This window comes from Galendromus occidentalis, unplaced genomic scaffold (genome assembly GCF_000255335.2).
Source record: "Galendromus occidentalis unplaced genomic scaffold, Mocc_1.1 scf7180000077481, whole genome shotgun sequence".
Classification (NCBI taxonomy): Eukaryota; Metazoa; Arthropoda; class Arachnida; order Mesostigmata; family Phytoseiidae; genus Galendromus; species Galendromus occidentalis.
Window position 1 is genome coordinate 485617 of NW_003805469.1, and position 20918 is coordinate 506534.

The 20918-nt window shown below is 51.6% G+C and overlaps 3 protein-coding genes across 3 annotated transcripts; all 3 read right to left on the minus strand.

Moving 5' to 3' along the window:
- Positions 1–498: 498 nt before the first annotated feature.
- On the minus strand, positions 499–5277 carry LOC100903181 (organic cation transporter protein). The gene is made up of 9 exons (XM_018640323.2): positions 5068–5277; positions 4035–4274; positions 3569–3827; positions 3254–3422; positions 3012–3138; positions 2783–2914; positions 2419–2617; positions 958–1139; positions 499–857 (listed from the first exon to the last, which is right to left on the minus strand). Exons 1-9 carry the CDS (start codon positions 5275–5277, stop codon positions 612–614), a joined length of 1764 nt encoding a protein of 587 aa, XP_018495839.1. The 3' UTR covers positions 499–611.
- A 12607-nt stretch (positions 5278–17884) lies between these two features.
- LOC100898755 (uncharacterized) lies at positions 17885–18580 on the minus strand. Its single transcript, XM_003745319.1, has 2 exons — positions 18313–18580; positions 17885–18172 (listed from the first exon to the last, which is right to left on the minus strand). Exons 1-2 carry the CDS (start codon positions 18542–18544, stop codon positions 17955–17957), a joined length of 450 nt encoding a protein of 149 aa, XP_003745367.1. The 5' UTR covers positions 18545–18580; the 3' UTR covers positions 17885–17954.
- An 809-nt stretch (positions 18581–19389) lies between these two features.
- On the minus strand, positions 19390–20658 carry LOC100903326 (uncharacterized). Its single transcript, XM_003745351.2, has 2 exons — positions 20315–20658; positions 19390–19634 (listed from the first exon to the last, which is right to left on the minus strand). The coding sequence occupies exons 1-2, from the start codon at positions 20637–20639 to the stop codon at positions 19390–19392; spliced, it is 570 nt and encodes a 189-aa protein (XP_003745399.1). The 5' UTR covers positions 20640–20658.
- Between the last annotated feature and the right edge of the window lie 260 nt (positions 20659–20918).

Sequence of the window (20918 nt, forward strand, 5' to 3'; positions counted from 1 at the left end):
GGCACATGATTTCGGATATACGTACATCTCATGAATAACGACGAAACTCAGGGGAGGGAGAGGGGGAGCAAGGGCAGGGAGCCGAGCTCCCCCTTCCCGATTTTTCATTCCATATGCAAGGGAATGGGTCGTGAAAGGAGTGGGGGCGCTCCATCGCTTTCAGGTCCCGACGCCCCAAAACTTGGCTCGGCCCGCCACGAGGTGACAGCAGAGCTGTGTGCCACATCTAGCGCCGCGATTCGCGACATGACAAACAGCTCTGCAAATGGGACGATCTCATGAGCGCGGTCCTCAAAAAGTCAAGTGTATGCGGACAGCACCACAAGTCATACCCTCAGCCGACGCCGACGCTCCTTTCGAATGCTCTTGAACCTAATGAACATTTGTCCACTCGGATACTCGGCGTGTGAGAACTCTCATCGGAACGCAATAGAGCCTTCGCTGACCCTGTCCGAAGACCTGGGCAAATGAATGCCGGGATGCACCTATTGGTACGAGGTGAGAGAAGTTGCCGAGCGTCTGGGAAACGATGAGGGGAATGAGCAGACGACGGAGCTCCTTGGGCGATGCAATCGTTCAACTTTTCAGAGATCTAAGCCTGACATGCGTCTTCATGTGTTAATCGTATAGCTGCGAGGTGTCCGGGTCGGCTCCCGCGCTTCTTTAACCTCGACGATAGCCTTCAGTTGCCTACTCTCTCTCCTTCTATTGAGATATTCTGCATAATTTTCGGACTCGTCGAGGGTCGACGGTAGTGGTGAATCCAAGGTTTCCGGGAGACTCAACACGAGGAGTGCAGCCAGCCCTCCGAGAGTTCCTATGATCAAGAAAGGCACGGCTCCACCCAGGACAGTTCCCTGCGAGCAAATATGTGCGATCAGAATCACTTCAGTGAAAGCAACTCGTGGCAACCTTTCGCAAGGCGCGGTTGGCGAGGATGGCGGTACAGACTCTTACCAGATACAAGATGTAAGGCGTGATCACCAAACAGGTCTGCCCTGTAGTCGAAGCCATGCCGATAGCGAATCCTCTTATGACCGTTGGGAAGAGTTCTCCAGCGTACACATATATCACAGTGAAAGTTGACGAAGTGCAGAACTTTGAGAGCGACGCTAGGAGTATGGAAAGCCATGCGGCGTCTGAGGACAAAAGATTCACAGGACGATAGAAGCGAAAAATTCATCGGGGAAACAGAGATTTAGGGGAGGATACTCGCGGTGGAATATCCGTGGACTCCCGCCGAGAAAATAGCGGTCGGTACGCGGGAGGCTCATGGTACAGGGTGGGGCAAGAAATATCTACCGATTCCAGGACCTCGTAGAAATCGAACGAGGCGAGATAACGAAGTTCTGTTTTCGTCAGAAGCTTCGTATTTCCATGCCATTTTACTGATTTGAACGTGGTTTCGATCAATCCGTTCCAATAGCACTGCGCGAGGATATACGGAAGAGGTCCAATCCCTTCCAAGGCTTTTCGAAATTATGCCCATTTTTTCTCGGAAGTTGGCAGTTCTCCTATAGCGGACAATGAGGACGCGGGAAAGATTTCGAATCGCCTAGTAAAGTCCTGAGCCCTGTAAATGACCATAGTCAAAGGGAATTTTTCCAGCGTTCTGCTCCTTGGAGGACCCGAATGCTTTCGGTCACCGAGAAGCTTGTGCGTTCCCACGAAGCCAAACACACATTCACCTTAGACTTTGGACACATTGTCTCAAATCAGACATTAGACATTAGGTTCAAAATGAAACCGTTACATGAGGATTTCCGGATATGGTTCGTTTTTGGGAAGTGTGCATCATCCTTGAGGATCGTTCTGTCAACGTGCATCACATCGTTGGAGAGTCGGATCATGAAGTGGTCAGCGACGGAAAAGGCGTTCGTAGTGATGGAAATGGCGCAGCACCATTCCGTGATAAAGACTCAACGAGCTTTCAGGTTAAAATTTCAACTTCAGCGGCATCAGCCAGTGCCGCATGCCGGAACGATCCGGAGCTGGCTCTCGAAATTTTAAGTTGCGATTCCATATTCGAGCCATACGTGAAACTTTGTTCAATTAAAAACGCGCTGCTCTTCAAACAACAGTAGCATTCGGGTCTTGCTTTGTGTAGCCCCGCTGCTTGGATTCGACGTTATCCGCGTTCCCCTCACAGCGCTCTGGAGATGAACAGATCGTAACTTCGTTCGTTTCGATAAAAATGCATGAAAAGACGCAACTTCTGACGCGAACAGAATTCCGTTATCTCTCCTCGTTCGATTTCTACGAGCTCCTGGAATCGGTGGATATTTCTTGCCCCACCCTGTATACATGTAGTGGTGAAAATCGACGTTGATCTCACGTGGAGTGACTCCACGATGCGGGACGGCGTCGCGATGGCGTTATTATTCGAAATGCTATGCGTCCACCTTATCTGACGCTTACCGTCCGGGACGAAGGCTGTGGCGATCGAGAAAACTCCGCTGAGGAGGAGGGTCACGAATATTGTGTTCCTCCTGCCGAAACGTTCCATGGTGTACCACGCGGATAATGTCCCCGGAATTTCGAATAGGCCAACCATGAAGAATGCGAAGTATGTGTCCGACGGTAGGTCCGGAGTTGCGAAGCTCATTCCATGATAAACCTACATTTGAACACGTCGAGCTGAGTCGAGTCAGACGATTGGATGAGAATGCGCCACCCGCTGTAGTCTCGCGAAAACCGAGGTGTGGGCAAGGGAGGTACTCGTCGTCCGGGAGAGCTCCCAAGAATCGGATGACAGTCCAAATACGAAGATTAAATCGCTTACCATTCCACTCAGACTCCATACGATCGCTATGATGAATATCTTAGTCACGACCTTCGGGTATTGTAGTAATTGCGTCACCCCGATCTTATCCGATTTCTGTCCGCTTGGCGAAGCTCCATGACTCTGCCCTTCCTGCAAGAGCCGGTAAGAGCCTTCAAGGACCGACCTCATATCCCTGAGCAAAAATTCTAGAGCGAGATCGGGTTTCGAACTCGTTGTCGGAACTCACCAAGTTGGACTGGAGGAAGTTTGCAGACAATGGAACTTTGTTGATGCGGGCCATCTTTTGAACTATGGCTTCCGCTTCTTCCAGTCGTCCTTGAGAGATGAGCCATCGAGGAGACTCTGGCACCATCCTGCAAAATCCGTTTGTTCACTGATTCTGACTGCAGATTCTGATTGGAGGCGGTGGAAGGTGTCTGTACGTGCTACGAAATGACACGGTATGGTCAGTCCCAGAATGCGACGTACCAATAGTAGGAAATAAGAAGCACCATCGGGAGGGAAAATGCCATTTGCAAATTTTGCCAGTCCCTGATGAAGTGGGCAACATAGGCGATCACCATCATGCCAAAGGAGTATGAAATATGACAGACTACTGATGACAGCATGCGTTTCTTCGTGCCGATCATCTCCGCGACTGGAATTATAAACCTGAATCATATTCCCTTCGTTCCCTTCGTCGGCCCTGAGACCGGAACAGGTGAGCAAGAAGTTTCACGGTCGAAAACGTAAGAGAAGAACCAGAAGGTGGGAGTCCCGTATTCCAGAGGGCGATTTACTCACCGACCAGGAAGGCCAAGTTGTAAACGCTTGGATAGCAGAGGCCGACCGCGAACCTCATGGCGATATAGGCTTGGTAACTCGGAGGAAAGGCTTCCATGAAATTTCCGAGTACCATGAGCGCCGTGGCGCCGAAAAGCGCAGGTCTCCGGCCCCATTTGTCAGATATCATACCGAAGGCCACGCTCCCTATTATGCCGCCGAGGAAAAAAGCGCTCTGCGCCGTTGATCGTAACCACGCCTGATCGCAGACAGCGTTGAACTGCAAGGCAGCAGATATTGAGCTCTGGCAATTGAGGAAAATGCCAAGGACTTGGATTCCTCTCGCATCGCCATAAATCACAGGATTGATGGATGGCATCCTGAGGTATGAAAGGATCAGACTCCGGCTAATTCTACCAGGAGCTGAAGGCCTCGTTTGCCCTATATTCATTAATCAAACTTCCACTCCGATCAAAAATACTCTCACCTTCGTAGCGAGTGTTTCGCTGTATTCACTGGTATCGTACTCCCATCCATCGAGACATTGAACTGATGGCCAATTATTTTGTGCGACGTATTCGCTCAATATCGTCGAGTTCAAATAATTGTACTGCTTGACAACCTGTTTGATGACCGTATTCGGGTTGATATCGTATTGTTGGCACTGTGAGAAGCTCCCCTTGGCGTCGAGCGGTAGGAACAACATGTTCAACGCGTTCTGAAGATCCTGAATAGCGTGAGAAAGGAATGAAAATGATTTAATGTCCTCAACATGTCTCCATCCCGCTGCTCGATATGCGGTCATCTTCACCGGAACACGCGATGCAATTCCGGGGAAGTCGGAAAAACACGCTAAGGAGCCGGAGGCGTATCGTATTGGCCGCATAAGGGCTTAAGAGGGGTGCGGCAACTACGCGCATTTCCGCGTCCTTCTCTCAGGAGCAATTTCGACCCATCGCACCAAGCCACCGTCCGATCGTTTTTGATGCATCCGTGAGGCTCCGTAAACCATTTAGTCGGGGGGGGGGGGGAAGCTTCCGTCCCTCCCGGAGACCAAGCTGGCTCTTATCATGAACTCAATAGGAATGACTGGATGCTGCGAATCGCAACCCGCAATAATGGAAATCTATTGGCAGGAGGAGATGGAGCAGATGCTCACCTCACGTGTTTCCCCAGCTCAGGATGGATCCTGAGATTGAATTCGCTGAAATTCATAATTTCCTTCGACGCGACGGGCCCTGATGCCATGGGTTCGTGAACCTTGATTCCCCCATGGCAACCGTGGAGCGTCTCAAGCTAAGAATACTACATGGAGCGCATGCACGCCTTGAGCGAGTCATCCATTGTGCGTCAGAGGAGACGCGGTCTGAGAGAATCCCGTCGAATTCCGGCCATTGTCTTCGGCTTCGTGGAGGAATCCACTCATTCCGTTCGCAGAACTTCTTTCGAGAATATTTGTCTACAGAGAATCCGACGAATAATATACCTAGAGAAGAGCTCTCACTGATTCTCAAGCTTACCTCTGCTGGAGCGAGGCTGCTATTGAGGTGCGAAGCCTGTTCCGATGTGACCGAGAAACGGCAATGGTGCTCTGGAACCTCCGATATGAAGATATGACTGAAGATTGTCGCAGCCGCCGCTAAACACGCCGGGATGCACACAGCAGCGAAGAGAAACGCTTGGTAACGACCAAGGTCACCGACGAGAGACAGGACCTCATCGAAGTCCATGCTGAGATCTCGTGGTCGACGAGGCGATCCCTCCAGCCAGGACAACGTTCGCTCTGCTCCCGGCTATCGAGAATCAGACAACGGCGGCCGTGAATATGTTTCTATTTGTTCTCGCGCTGTTTTCCCACAAATGGTAAGCTTCCGAGTTCCCTCTCCTGTGAGACGAAAAGTAGTTACGAACTCGATCAACCAGAGCCGCTTGAACTCTCGGATCTCCCTCTGATTCGACCATGCCGATTTCTGACGGGAATGATTGGCACATGATGCTCTGGCACACGTCTCGCGCGAGCAGAAGCTCATAGCGTACTTCCTGCGTCTCCTCGGCGGACGGACCTTCCCTGGATGTCTTTGTTCGGGATTCTACGTAGTTGAGATCAAAGACAAAGAGCTATTCCTCTCGCGGATCTGGGTTGACTTTTATGCATCTCCGATTCATGGGAAGTTCGCTGGAGAAGGAAGATGACGTCGTTGGAGCTGTCTAGTACAACGCGATCCCACCTGCAAGGATAGGCATCAAGAATCTGCGCGGTCACAGTCGATCATGAAAGCTGTCCCACCACTTCCGCTCGAGCCCGATAAGGCCAATTATTATCAGTTCTGATTTTTTCCATCTGATATAGTCGCTCATTACTCTCTCCGTCAAAGTCTCTGCCGATCATTGCTCGTGATGACTTATGCATGCATGAAGCCGACCCAATTCGGTATTGCTATTAAATAGCGCGGAGTAGATGCGATTCCCCTGAAAACAATCATGAGAGCCGTCTCTCGTTCCAAATCGGGAACCTCGGGTTGGGACCGATAATAAACAGTTCATCGACCTTCAATCGATGCCGCTCTCTTGCAATGACTTCTCTCACAGCTCAAGGGACGATTCGTCGCGAGCGATTTCACGGGGGCATTGGGGACTCACGGGGTATCAAACTCCATCACATGCGTCTCAAGCAGAGCATCAGAGCATTAAAAAATCTCACTCGACTCAAAAACACAGGGCACAGGGATTCCCGCACATTCCGACCGATGGACCGGTCGGATAGAAGGCTAAGCTGCAGTCTGACCAGCTCTGCCTTACAGACCGGTCACGATCGGCCAGCCGATGATACCCTCAACTGGGAAGCTTTCATCGGGGAGATGGATCGCGTTCGGCACGGGGAACCTTTCGACACTTGGTCATTATCGCTCTCATCAGATTCTCCTCGAATGTGTGAACTTATTCGATCGAGGCGTTCCTCCAGTCACATTCGAGCAAGGTTCGACTAGCTACGTGACCATTCTCTAGACTCTGATTTGTAGATCCTCATCATGGTAGAAACGGCTCTAGAATACGCTCACTGCGAAAACTGATCCCCAGGTCCGGCATGGAGGTCTTGCCGCTCCCGCCAGGGATCAGTGGGACGGAACAAGCATACGCACATGCCGAGAACAGGCGGGAAAAGCAGATTCGAGACGGATTTCAGGCGCTCCAACTTCGAGGAATGAAATGACTCTTCGTCGACTTCAGAATCCGGTTCGTGGGACCGGAAGACGCTGTCTCTTATTCGGCCCGAGCACAGATATACATTTCATCTCAAGGTACGAGATAGACTCCAACGATTCCCGCGCCGAGAAGCTGCTATTGACGAGACACAATGCTTCGGTGAAATATGGTCGACGCAGTCTGACAGGGTTAGTCGAGTCACAACAGATGCGAAACAGGAGCCACGCTACCGCCGTTTTCCGCTTTCGAATTCGAGACAGCGGTCCTGATGCGGAGACGAGATATAAGACGCTGTTCTCTGATCGCTCTATGGCGGCCAACTCGATTTTCGGAAGAGACTAGGCCAATTGGTTATCTCATTAAGTCAGTCGAGTGGGACACGTGTCTCTTTGCCCTCCACAAGCTCTTCCCCTCCGTTGTTAATTGCAGCAATCGAATTGCTCTACGCTGCGAATGGCTCCGACATAAGGCTCGAGCTGACCTGTCTGTTGTCTTCCATGTTCCTGCCTCGCCTATTCATGTCAGGCTATTCCACTCGGATATGCAACCTATGAATATGATCACGATCTTCGCTTCTTACACATTGTTCTTGATCTCAAGTGAAAGCTCCGCATAATCGACCCGGATATACCGGACCCTCGGTCCCGGACGAGCCTATGGGACCTTCGAGATTAGGAGTCTCGCCGAAAGCAGATCCAATAACGGAGTCCCGGATATATACAACGGACTGATCTTCAGGCGCGGGCCTACCTCCTCGGTCCAACGCCAGATGCCTGACTCCCAGATGCCCGACATGCAGGAGGCTGTTCGGCTCTGAAGCCTAGTAGAAGGAGAGATGGCACCTACTGTATGAAACCCAAGTCGGTGGCTGCTATCGCCTCACAATGTCATATTTTAAAGATTTTCAACCTAAGCCAAACTCCCACTAGTCGGGCATCTGGGATTCGGGCATCTGGGGCTACACAATCTCCTCCCATGCTCAAATTGGATTCAAGGAACCTTGACCTTGCGAGTGGGACGTTCAGGAGCGATAGCGTATCAGACGATTCGCGAGGTTTCTCGCCCTCATGCGCGTCGTTAGAGAGACTACAGCGGTGATTTCCATGCTCAAGTCCGATTTGGAATCCTTCTTTGGATGTTGCGGGGCCTCGGATATAGGGAGCCGTTTCCGCCGGTCTCTTCAAGTCCATCACAGCGAAGCTCCACTGTATTTGGTCGGGTCTCCCGAAGGGGTGATAATATTCGGACACAGACAACTCATCGCCGACCAACACATCGCCGAGATCTCAACGCCGACTCCTCAACGCCGCATAGCTCAACGCCGAGTCAACTCAACGCCAAGACAACTCTACGCCGAGACAACTCCACGCCGAGACAACTCATCGCCGGACAAGCTAGCGCCGGGACGACCTAACGGCGGACAATTGATCGCCGGTCAACTCGACGCCGAGAACCTGTCGGGTCCGGTCAACTCAACGCCGAGAACATGTCGCTAACTCGATCCTAGCTCAAGAGGCACACTGCTTGAAAATGATGCGTCCAGATGATTTGCTTTCCCAAGTACACAGCTTGTCGACAGGTACTTTCAGACGAGTAAACGACTTCCTCACGTTTACGGTAGTCGAATACTCACGCGGGTGCGCTAAGACTTTCCTTACGAAACCTCGAATGATTGCTTGTATATCGGAGAAAGCTCGATAAAAAGTACCTAAGTGGACGTGGTCGATGAATACTGCCGAGGTTCTGGCCGTCCTAGCAGGTTCTACGCTCAAGACTTGTCATGAGGTCATGTGAGAATGAAACGGCATAAATAGGACGAAGCAGGAACGCATCATCTGATCTGAACTGAACGCATCATATTTGCGCGAAGAACATCCGGAGCAGGCTAAGTTTCAACGTTAAGTAGACCGGCGATCAGTTGTCCAGCGCTGGGTTGTTCCGGCGTTAGCTTGTCCGGCGATGAGTTGTCTCGGCGTTAAGTCGTCTCGGTGTTTAGCTATCCGGCGCGGCGTTGAGATTTCGGCGATGAGTTGGTCGGCGATGAATTGTCATGTACCGGATAATATTCCCTCGCGCTCCTATGGACAGAATAAGCTCCCCTCAGTCATCGTCGAAAAAGCTATCCTCAAGTATCGCCCTCGACTTCTGTCTGCCCGTACATCATCGGCTATCTTGTATCACTCAGGTATACCGGCGGCTCAGACCAGCATCGTCCATAGTCCCTGATTCCGCGCACGATGCGATGATCTCCCAGTCTGTGAGCTCGAAAGTGTCCGTGTCTCTCCGTTATTGTTCTCGAGGATCCGATATCAGGATGAATCGAGCTCGAGAGAACCGATTCACGGACATTCGAGGGATCAGAACTCCATTCGCTGGACGGAGACTCGCCACTCTATGCCATTGCTTGGGCCACAAATAGCGAGCACACATTGCGAGAAAAACATACGTCGCGATAGGGAGTCATGATAGAACGCTACGTGAGTTCAGAGCTGCGGGCGATCCCGCACCAGCGTCGAACATTATGTAACAAGAGCATGTCTCCGGATGTCCCTCGTCGCGGAGATTATTCCCCGTGAATCTCGTCGACCCTTGGGACGAGAGATCGCTCCGCGGATGTCAAGGTTCTTCTGATCCACGAATCCTTTTCGGAGTCCGGGAAGACCACGTCCGAATGAGGGATGACGTTCGTCATTCACTAGGAACATAGATGTATACTCGTTTCCACAGGAAGCCCGAGAACCGAGCCCGGAGTCCTCATCTCGAAAGAACTTATTTTGGTTCGACTCCACCGCAAATCGAATGTCCCTAAGCAGTGATTCTGTCGTCTCTGGAGAGCGTCGTTCCAAGAATGAAGTCGATAAAAGAATGCAAACTCAGAGAGAGACGTTTCAGGGCAGGCGAATCGTGAGTATCGATCCATAGTGACTGCAATAGGAAACCTCGCTGATCATTTTTCGTTTATGAACGTTTCGTGGGAAACCGAGTTGATTTAGTTCAGGAGAACAACCAATGAGAGAGGGAGCCTTTGTCTTCCAGGACTTGTCAGAGAGCTGTTGGGCGAAAAAGTGGAAGCCGCAATTTTCCGAGCTCTTATGGGATGCAAAAGTTTATCGATGGTACACAGTTCCAACCGAGAAGCCTTGCTTTGACTTCCGCGGATGCCTACAGACGAAAAGAGTCCAGCTTAAACTGTCCATGGCTCTCGCAATCAACGAAAAGATAAGCTCATCAATGCGCGGGCCTGAGCGAGACTCTGAAAAGCTCATATTCTGCAGGCACGGTGAATTGCTCCCAGAATCGCGGAGTCGAACTCAGTCCTACAGTCCAATGAAGATAAACTCACTCGAAGGCCTACATGATGAGGGGTTGTTTCTGAATCAATCCTTCGTCGGCTAGCCCACGTTCGTCACGGTGCGGGCCTTCAACTCAAAGTACAAACACTGGACCCCCGAAAGGCGCGTCATCATTTAGATCATCAGCCCCTCTCAAAACTCGAGTTGTTCCCCCACCTCAGAGAAATCATGTGCCTACCCCTGTCCGCTGCTCTTCAAAGTCAACGACGGAGCTCACTCAAAGAACTCTTCTCGCGCTCTCGCGTGCTGTGTACCCTCTCGGGAGAGGACATGTTTGCGATCGGAATGATTGAATGGGATTGGCCCCAGGATGTAATTCAGTAAATCCACGCGCAGGCTCTTGGGAAACCCGGCGCAAACTCGACCCATGGCCCGAGTACCCTCACCCCCTTGATTACCGATGGACAAGCTGCGCGAATGGGGGTTTTCGATTGGAGAATAACAAGCTTTCATTCGGAGACCGAGCGGAATATTGCAGTTTTTTCTCCTTCGATAGCGGGAGGTCTGATGAGTGTCTCAGACCGAACTGCTCCCAGGGCATTGAGAAAGAACTCAACATCGCGAAGTTTTGCGAAATCCGAAAGAATCCATGAGTGGTATGATATCACATCCTTCTTGAGCGACTGGTCCGATTCGTCCCAAGATTCAGCTCGAAATCCGGACAGGAGTCGAGCGTGGATGACCACCCATGCCCGCAGGAGAAAGCGGAGTACCTTTACACCCAGGAGTCTATGAAGGCCATCACCTATTCGGCCCCACAAAGAGGGGCCGAAAATCATTCTATGGCATGTCCTCCGCGGGTAGTCTCGAATAGACTTACTCCGGAGACCCGAATATGGAGGGCCTTCCGTTGCCCACAGTCCCCATTCCAGGAGGGCAGTTCCTCCTAATCGGGGCCGTTGGGGAAAGCCCTCACCTGATGAGCTAATTATTTATTAGGACTGGTGGGCAAGGGGCTCCTCAGATGTATCTTTTCCTAGTTCGCAGCTCACCGGGCGTTCGAGCGAGGGATTTAATTAAGTCTCTTAGCTAGATTGATAAACGATATATGCACCTATGTGCAGAAGCTCATCGCTGGTAGGCCGCCGGGCACTCTAATGGTGAAACAGAGAACGCCATCGCGCCCTGATCATTACCCTCTCTGGAGATCAAGCAGCCTTTTTTTAGGAGACAATCAATCGATTCTGTCACGGTGGGTTCAGAATAGTGACGTGGATAGCGGCGAGTAAATGCGGAATCGCGTCGCGAGGTCTCGGCGAACAAGCGTCTTATTTCCCCGTTCGATGCAAAAGCAGCTGATTTTTTCCCGACATGTACGACTGCGATCCGCCGGAGAGAATTCTGACCGAATCATTTCGAAGTCTCCCAGAACATCTCCAACACATCTCTCAGACTACACTCTTTCGGTAGTTTGCCTGAGCTCTAAGCACTCCGCGTAGCCTAACTTTTTCGGGCTGATCCACACAGCCAAGGTTTAACGTCCCGGGTACTGCTATTCACATTGCTCCTGTCATTCACTCCGCGTAGCCTGACCCGTCGGAGCCTTCAAGCTGACCTTGGTGACCCATCTGTCAAATTATCGTCCATCATCCTATGCAAGCGTTAGGCCCGTCGGAGAGAATTCCAGTGCCCCAATTCACACTCAGCCGAGAGCTCTCAATGACTGACGCTCCTCCGATCTCGCGGGAGCGAAATAGTGGGTGTCCATCTGCATCGCGGGAAAATCGCGGATCCCTTTTCAGGCTGCAGACTTTGAACCTGTCGTTCAAACTCTGAAATGAGATTGTGGCCTTGAGGGCGCCCGAACGCAAGAAGAATACTATTACAGTTTTCAACGAGCCTCTCCTGAACTAAGAATGCCCTTGACATGGTCTATCTCCATTGGTCATGCGTTTATTTTCCAGCAGGCTGTCAGATGTGTCGCGGAAGACCAGCTTTTGAGGATTGTTGTCCTTCATCGAGACTTCTTACCGAGCCTATAGCACCACGCCGATTCTCCTAAAATCCTTCCGAACCGCGGACCCTTGGGAAAAGTGGCCCCGATCAGGTTGCGCCGATTGGACCTCATCGGGACGGCCTTCTTGACCTACAATAGGAATGAGCAGGCTCAATGGACAATTGTGTCCCTTCTACCACAGATTCTGGCTCTGAAGGAGGACCTTGTGGACTTCTGATAGACTTCCTAAAACTAGACAACGATAGCCTCGAGTATCGACTCCCCCGGCGATAGATTTCTACTCCTGCATGAATCGCGGGAGAGTACAAGGCCGAATCGAAAACCCACTGATGCCTTCGCAAGTATCCTCTATCGCGACCTCTTCCAAGCCGCCCGACACAGGCCATCCTCTTCCGTTGACGCTCCGACGTAGATTCCGAGATAGGTTGTGGCGGTAATTGAGCAGCGTTCCCATTCACTCCATTCAAGCGCTCCTATTACTACCAGCAGTCCCGTATTCCAGTTCAATCTCCAGCATCCGGCGACACGGCGGACTCTGTCGAGTCGATTGGGCAGACACATCCGCTGCAGAGAAAAATCCTGTGCGGTAGTTTTCGAGAGAGATCGCTGCCGCAGACACCTGTCACCCTGCGAGCCGTGATCTGCCCTATGTGTATCCACACAGACTCAGCGCGTCGAGTTTCTCCAGCCGCCTCAGTCCGCTCGCGCAATGATCTATTGCCAGCGAGAAAAGCCTCAAGTCTGACTGACTGAGTTCTAGTTGGATGGGATTGAACGACCCATGACCACCCGTGCCCGTACAGGGAGGTGGCTACAGACACTCGTCGACGTAATTTTCGCCTCCCGAGCTGGATGTCCGATCAAAATGTCACGCCACCTGTTGACAAATTAACCAGGAGCTGGGCCGCAGGCAATTCGACGCGCCGACGGTGACAAACAGATGAGCGTTTCCGCTTCCCAGATAGCGGTCACCCGCCTTCCACAATGGACCACCTACTACTGCAACTTCTACGGCTCGAGCTGCACGCACTGTGTCTAGTACTCCTCCTACTACGGCAGAAGCAGCAGCGGCAACGGCGTTGACGTCGGAGCTCTCTACCACACTTTCGGGCAGACAAGCCGACCGCCAGGATCAACGCCAAAGGTGCTAAGCTCGTAATCCGTCCGCTAACAACGTCCCCTATCCAATCAGGCGGTGGGATTCTACGGTCGCAGTGGGAACTAGATCCACCGACGATGACGGACGTTCAAAATCAGCGCCCCGCCGAGAGATCGCGCTTTGTCATTTGGAGACCTTTCGAAGTTCCCCGTAGTCCCCCGGATCAGTTCCGCGTTTTTTCCTGTTTTTGTGGGCGGGCCTTCAGCCGCAACGAGGAACTAACGCGTCACCTCAGGATCCATAGTGGGCTGAAACCATTCGCGTGCGACAAGTGCGGTCGGCGCTTCGGACGCAAAGACCACCGGGACAAACACCTCAAGACCCACATCGGCGATGACAGCAAGCGCGTGCATCGCTGCGTCGTACCCGAGTGTCCCGGGAGATATACGAGGAGCGACGCGCTCAGTCGTCACATGAAGAACCATCACGGAATTCAGAGGATCCTGAAAGGATCTCGCCTCATGAAACCGCAGTATGGCCCCGTAGTGCAGCGAACACGGGACTCGTCCAATCCACCCTTCCACGCTTCGAGATCGCATTACAACCCCAGCAGAGTGAATTATTGATGACGTATGACGATCAGTACTCAAGAGTACTCAAGAATCGAATGTACATATGAACGAGAGGGTGTATATGAGATCGACCTCTGCTCTCGGAAGTACGGTCTCGTGGAAGGAGGTCAGCCTAGCCCCCAAAATATGGGTTTCAGGAGCGACTTCAAAAGCTTCAGTTTAGGTGTTCACTGTTTGGTGCTACTTTCCCCACGAACGATCTAAGTACGCTCCCGGAACTGGTGCTGTGCTCGGGTGTACATGATCCGTGCGTGTCCTTGAGACTTTCCGTGGGCCGAAATGTGGTCGGGGGGCGGGGAGGGGGAATTATTTCAGCGAGCAGCACCGTGAGCTCCTTCGCGAGAAGGTAATCCTTGTAAATGGAATGGCGGGTGGGACTGCCTGTACATAGGGTCTCACATGCGTTTATCGCTCCGAGGAAGCTGAATAAACGCGTTTTCAAAAAAACAAAAATTTTCCCTCTCCCTTCCGTTGAGGGACTCTTCGATGGAAAATGATATTTTGTCCCCGAACGAGTCTCCATGGAAGAAGGGCCGATGTAGGGAGAAGTTGACTTTCCGGAGCTGTTTCGATCCAGCAGTTTCCCGTTGTCCAGATGATGAATGAGTGAGCTCGTCCATCTTGCGAACCCTCACCAAGTGTCACGGAATGGGCGTTGCCGGAGTGAGCTCGAACCATGACAGCATGATAATGTGAGCACGAGCTTGAGCTCTCTCGTGCCGAGCTTCAAGGCGCTTCTGGGGCGTAGGAAAGTACTGATTTAGCAGATCAGCGAAGTCGCCAAGCTCTCTATGTTTTTCTAATATATGCCCAGACGGTCCGTCTTCCTATTTGAAGCCGGGAAAGAGTGCAGGCGTGGCAACTCCTACATACACCGGCGGATTCGAATCACTCCTACTCCCAGACGGATTTCTCGGCGCCTATCAGGATGCCGAACTCTGCTGTACTGACATCAAGAATCATGATGTTTCGAAACCTCACTGAACACAAGTGATATCCTCGAGGCTGGAGCGCTCTAGGGGGAAGGGCATAAGCAAAACCAGACGTCTTGTTTGTAGGGCTGAATTACAGGGGCAGCCCACATTCAGGAAGTCTCAGCTTACCGAGCTAGCTTTCTTTCTTCGCCCTACCCTCCCGCAAGAGATTTCGCGGACGCTTCCTTCCGTCGGGCGGAAGGCCATGAGCGAAATTCTTCCCAGCGAAGAGCACCCCGGGCGGAACGCAGCTCGATGATCGGAAGGGCAATCGCCGAGAACCGCTGGATTCTCGGCGTCCTTGTCATCGGACTTCGAGACTTATTGCGGGGTCAAGAGGACCATGCTTCGGACGCTGCATGAGACTCCGAAGGTACCTCCGTGAAGACTGGAGAGCAACAGCTGGACGATTCCATCGGATTCGTATTCGTCGTTCGCTGCTGGGAAGTTTCATTCATAGAATTCGGACTCTTGAAGTTACACCTGAGCAGTATCGCCGTCTCCATGGGGGCGAACACGGAACCTAATCTCCGGGAGAGTTCGGATCAGCTTAATCAGTGGGAAGCGTTTTCTCAAAGGGGCCCATGAGTCGATGAGAGCCGGATTTCCGATGCAGATGATTCCGTTATTCAAGCGACGATCTCATCGAAACACCCCACAATCCGCTTTTCGAAACACTTTTCTTCAATGGGTACTTGACGATATATTCGCTCTCCGAACGACAATCAGGCGTCCGTGCCACCGGTAGAGCTCGACAACCCAACTTGAGCATTGTCTTCCTGCTGAAAATATCTCCGTGCCCATTTTTCCGAGCATGTTTGACTAACACGGCCTGATGGGGCGGATCCCGCCTCAATGATCGATAGAAGGGTGCGGATGCCATGAATTCACGGAAGATATAGACCTTACGCGCTCGTAGCTGGATGAAGAGACTGAAACCAACATCCATTCGAGTTCCGAGTCACAATCCCTACGATGTGGAAAAGCGTTGACGGCTCACAGAAAACTCCGAGGAACAAAGACTTCCAGATGGGACACTTTTTCGGCGGTGCGTCGGCCGCGCAGGAACGGAATAAATACACCAAAATCGACAAGAAGACCCTCGAAGTTGTCCGCAAGTTTCCGGACATGACCGCCGAGGGAAATCTTCGACATTTTCCCCGAGTCTTCTTCTCGGGCCATAAATTGTTGCGACGAGCTAAGCTTTCGCCGGATGCGAATTTGATCAGGGACAGCTCTGCACCACCGAGGTCGTTGGTATCGCCGAGCTCGAGACGAATAGAGGCCAAGGAGTAAGACGAGGTGTAGAATGATAGTCGAATGCAAATACAGTTTGCTTTCCAAACATTCGTTGAATGTTTATTAGGGCTCATCAGGTTTTCAGTCCGAGGTCTACCCAGGTGTGAATCTCATTGTACTCGTTAGCAACCAGCTGTAATCCTCATCTTCAAGCGACTCCCCGTCTACTATGAATTCGGCCCTCTTGGTACAGGTCCTCCGCCCGAGAGCCTTTTCGCCGGAATGGCATCCTGGCCCATCTCCCCCAGGTCTCGATTTTTTTATTCTAACCCAAATCACCTGAGCCGCGATTCGATACCAAGCCGTCTGGGTAACAATGACCGGTGTCTCAGGAGTCAGCACGCGGTATCAGCGGCCGGCCACCAAGCCCTCATACACTGACTACCTTCCGAAGTTTCTTGACGGGGAAAGGTACCACCGATTTCCATGAAGAATCACTGAACTCCGCCCTGGCAGCAGTCAGTGCCACGCCGAGTGCGGATCATCGAGGGTGATCGGCGGCAACACCTTCTTGTGAACTATAGTCGATTCCTTATCTCCAATTCCCACTTCGATTCCGAAATCAGAACTCGCTGCTCATCCTGCTTCAGAAGCGCTGGAGGACTCTCCCCTTGGAGTGCGAACTGGTTGTTTGTGGGGAACGACGCAGCGTCGTCGCAGCTACGGAAATTCGATTTTGCCGCGTGGCAGCACACGAGTTTTGAGGGGAAAGAGATCACGCAACAATCTGGTTCACGCAAAAACAGCGCCAAGCACTAATCGGGGACTCTATCCAATATCTGGAACGCATAGTTGAGGAAGAACGGAAGGAATCGTCATCGGAAGCTCGATGAAGCTCAGGGAGCTCCATTCGTCGGATACAAAGTCTCCTCCTTTTCTATAGTTTGCTTTCCCCGACGGGCGACTTCTTGTTACCTCTCTCGTAGAAAGCTCCCGTCGCATTAGAGGTTATCTTCTTAGACGTTCTTTTCTCAACGCCGCCCCTAGGTTTCCGAGCAGCTGGAAGTGTCTTTCCGCGTCGATCGTCTCACCGCTCTCTGGGAGCCCGTAGTGGATCACACCTCTACAACCCACCAAATGGAAAGGAGAACCTCATTGGAATGCAGCCTAGCTTCCGTAGCAGATCGGGTCGGGGCGCTAAGAGCTCTCCAGGTTCGGCTCCTGAGGTTTCTGCTACAGGTAATAATCCATCCCCCCCCCTGTCATGATACAGTCTCGGATCGATGCGACGGGCCTCCCTCCAATAGTGCGAGCAGTGCTTCCCTGTTAGTCTCCGGTGTTCTCCCGCATCGCGGTTCGTCTATCAGGATCGTGTTCCCCGAAGAGAATCTCCGGATTTTGAGTTTTTGCTTTAGTATCATCTCCGAACGCAACCCGCATGTTTCTGCGAGCTTCAACGGCTTTTCGACCCAGTTCGGACCCGAGCAGCAACGACCCCAGGAAGTGAGATACGTTTCTTAGGTCGATGATTTCAGCAAAGAAGTTTGGAAACCACCAGTGCGAAACCACCGAGCGGTGCCGCCCGACGCACTTATGATTAGAATAAATCAGAAGTCGAATGCGTATGTTTACCTCTCCTCGACAAATTCAATCGGGGTCGGCCTTGTCGACTCCCACCCGTCGCAAACTGTAAATACTTGTGACTCCCTCAGGTTCTGCTTTTTTATTTTTCGAGGAAAGACATTAAGATGAACACTAACATGAATGAGACCGATGCGGAGACTACAGTTTTGATGAGAACTTCTGAGTTGTTTTTCAAAAATATGAGATCATCCAATCAGGGAAGCTCGCTCGACGGAGGCTTTCCGTCCCTCCCCTCACCGCGTACATTGTAGACTGAAATCACTCCCGACGCTCCTTTGAGGATCGCATCATAATCAGGCAAAATTTCACACCAGAAGAATCGAAGCGAACTTTCGGTTCAGCTCCATCAATCCGTCGACAACACATTTTATCAGATCTTTTTGATTGCGCCGACTCCGGAAATGCGATTCTTCCTCATCGATTGCTAGTCCGTCGACGAGTTTCTTGAAACCCTCTTCATCGATACCGAGAAGTCCCATGTGATGATCGATGCTGCCCGTGACTGTCTTGAAGAAAAATTCCTCTGTGAACAAGAGTTATCCTTCACTCGACCGGTGATCTCTCTCCGGATCCAAGTTCAACCAGGAAAAGTCTTCTGCTATCGAGACGTGGAAAACCATAATCCTACCTGGGGAAATTATTAGATACGTGATTAGTATTTACCTGTGCCATCGACGCTCTTCGCCCGGAGCCACTGTATTTTCAAGGGTATCATGCATCGGATCGGATGAAATAGTGACAGTTGCAATCGACACTCAATATCGCCATTCTGTCGGAAAGCTGTGGGGATGCCGTAGACCACAGCATTGACCTCTTCCGGGCAACGGTGCACAGCTGAGCCTTCCATCGCCTCGAAGCTGGCTGGAAGGTTCCGAAGTTTCTTCGGGATATTCATCTCGAAGTAAAGTCGATCTCCTTCTTCATGCTCTTCGCTGACAACCGTAGATGAGAAAACTAGGAAACTAAGGCCAACCACGCGAGCGCGCCACATGCCTGGATTTGGCTCACGGCATGGGAGTCAGTGGCTCCGCGGTGCGAGCAATTCCATTTCACTTTAGCTTCGTATCGATGAAATAACAATCATCAATGACGTGGAGGACTTTAGGAGTCGTTATCGCGTTCGTAAAGCTCCGACCAGCATTTCCATTCACGGCGAATCTATGGCTGTGACTGCCTCTAGTCTCAGTGCCTTTTGCTAGAGTAACTGAATCGCTCCGGTGAATTATCGCCTAATAGAACTGATTCCTGATGAGGCTCTAAATTTCCTTATTGAAGGCCGGGGAGATCCTTACAATGGTGAAATCCCACCCGGCATGAACGAGCCGAAGTAAAGATCGTATAGGAGCTCCGGAATTCGTCGAAGGCTCTCGCTCGCCTCCATGCCGATCACGATTCCTTGAAGTCACCGGATATTCGCGGAGACCTTGGTGGAAAGGCCAAGGAGTCAGATTCCTGTCGGAGAGAACTTTCCGCCCTCCCTCAGAAGAAAATAAACGTATTTCATCTCGACCTCAGCAAGGGAATACTGTAAGGATGTCCCTCTGTCAGGACTTATTTTATTGCATCCATGGAGTACCTCGTCTCCGGGAGAGACGTGGCAGTTTTTTCGGGGTGGAATTGGGTGAATACGAGGAGCTTCCGGCAATGAATCATAGCTGCGCATGGCGGAGAATCATGACCTTGCTCTTGGAATAATCCTCTTCCCTTCCCTCCGCAAGCTCTCTCCTGTGCTTGAGAGTCTCACAGGGCACACCTCACAGATGGAGCATGGTCGCACGGTTGCCTACCCAGGATGAGGCAGCTCAACATAGTATTCAGATCATTCAATGCGCTTATAACGCACCTTCTGATGCTCTGCAATTCGAGGGCATGGGACGCATCGTCCACGACAATCTGTTCGATGAGATCTTCGAAGCCATCTTCTCTGATGCCCAAATTTTCGTGATAAACTACTCGTCCTCGAGCCATTTTGAAGAATATTTCATCTGCAAGGATGAGCCTTCGGGTGAATCGTTGTTTCGAAGATTTCATCCGGAGCATCTTCCCTTACGGAAGCTTGTTGTGACTAGCGAGTTCCAAAAGAAGCTGACGATCGGTACGCGCTTCCTTGAGAAGCGCCTGTGGCGCGTTGGGGGATAGGGGAGCGTTCCCAAATATTCAGCTCCTCTTCGATGCCTTAGCTCGTTTGATAGCTCGAGTTATGGGAGTGGAATGCCCGTGTACGAGGATATGAGGTCCCGTCCAGTTCTGAGTCCTGAGAGCGCGCTACGACGGTACTCGCGAACTGCTCGGAATGCGAGGAGCCCTACTCCGTCGGCGGCTTCCGTCGATGGAACCTCCGGAAAAAGCACTCGACTGTACCAGATATTGGGAAAGAATCAGAACGGGGAGCAAATTATCGGCGACAAGATCCAGGGTCGCTTCTCTTCTCGGCCGCGACGGTCAGACGGGACCACGAATACATTATTCTCCTTCATGAATCTCAGTCAGCTTCCGCGCCGGAATGAGTATGAGCCGAGAGGGAGAACTCGCTCTCAAGGCATAACTTTAGTTCATCAATCTCACGATGATGAGCAGCATGGGCGGAGCCCGAGGAACCCTGCTTTTAAAATTCATGGGAATCTTAGGGTTCCTGCGGTGAAGCTATGGAGGCGTTTTCTTTTACCTGAGCCCTCGTTTCCAATTCTCGCCCGGAGCCACTGAACTTTGAGGGGTATCTCGCACTCGGTGGAAATCGCGGTTGGACGGAGTTTGCACTCGACACTGCCGCTCATTTGGAACGCCGTCGAGATTCCGTAAACCGACCCAGAATCTCCAGAGCACCGATGAACGGGACCGCACTTCGATTCGAAGACTTTCGGCAAGAGCCGCAGTTTCTCAGATATGACTGTCTCGAAAAACTCCGGACCCGATGACTGCTCCGTTTCGACGGCAAAACCCACGTGGAAGCAGAAAACATTAATCAAAGTCTCGAGGGAGACGACCCACATTCTGCCGAGGGAGACAGGAACCGTCTTCTTGGAGCCGGCGCGGCGGTGCGGTCTAACGCGGAACAGAACATTGATAACTCATCAATTGTCGGCGGAATACGGACTTCGAAGCCTTTATCGCATTGTAAATCCTTCTTTGCGATCGAGCCTTAAGGTTACCCGGGGATTCCCCTCCTTATTCGTTTCCCTCGCCTCAGAAAATGCAAATGTCTAGCCTGATGGCAAATCGACGCTTCAGCTCGCGAATGTCGCTCGTTTCGAATGAGACGAATCCACCTC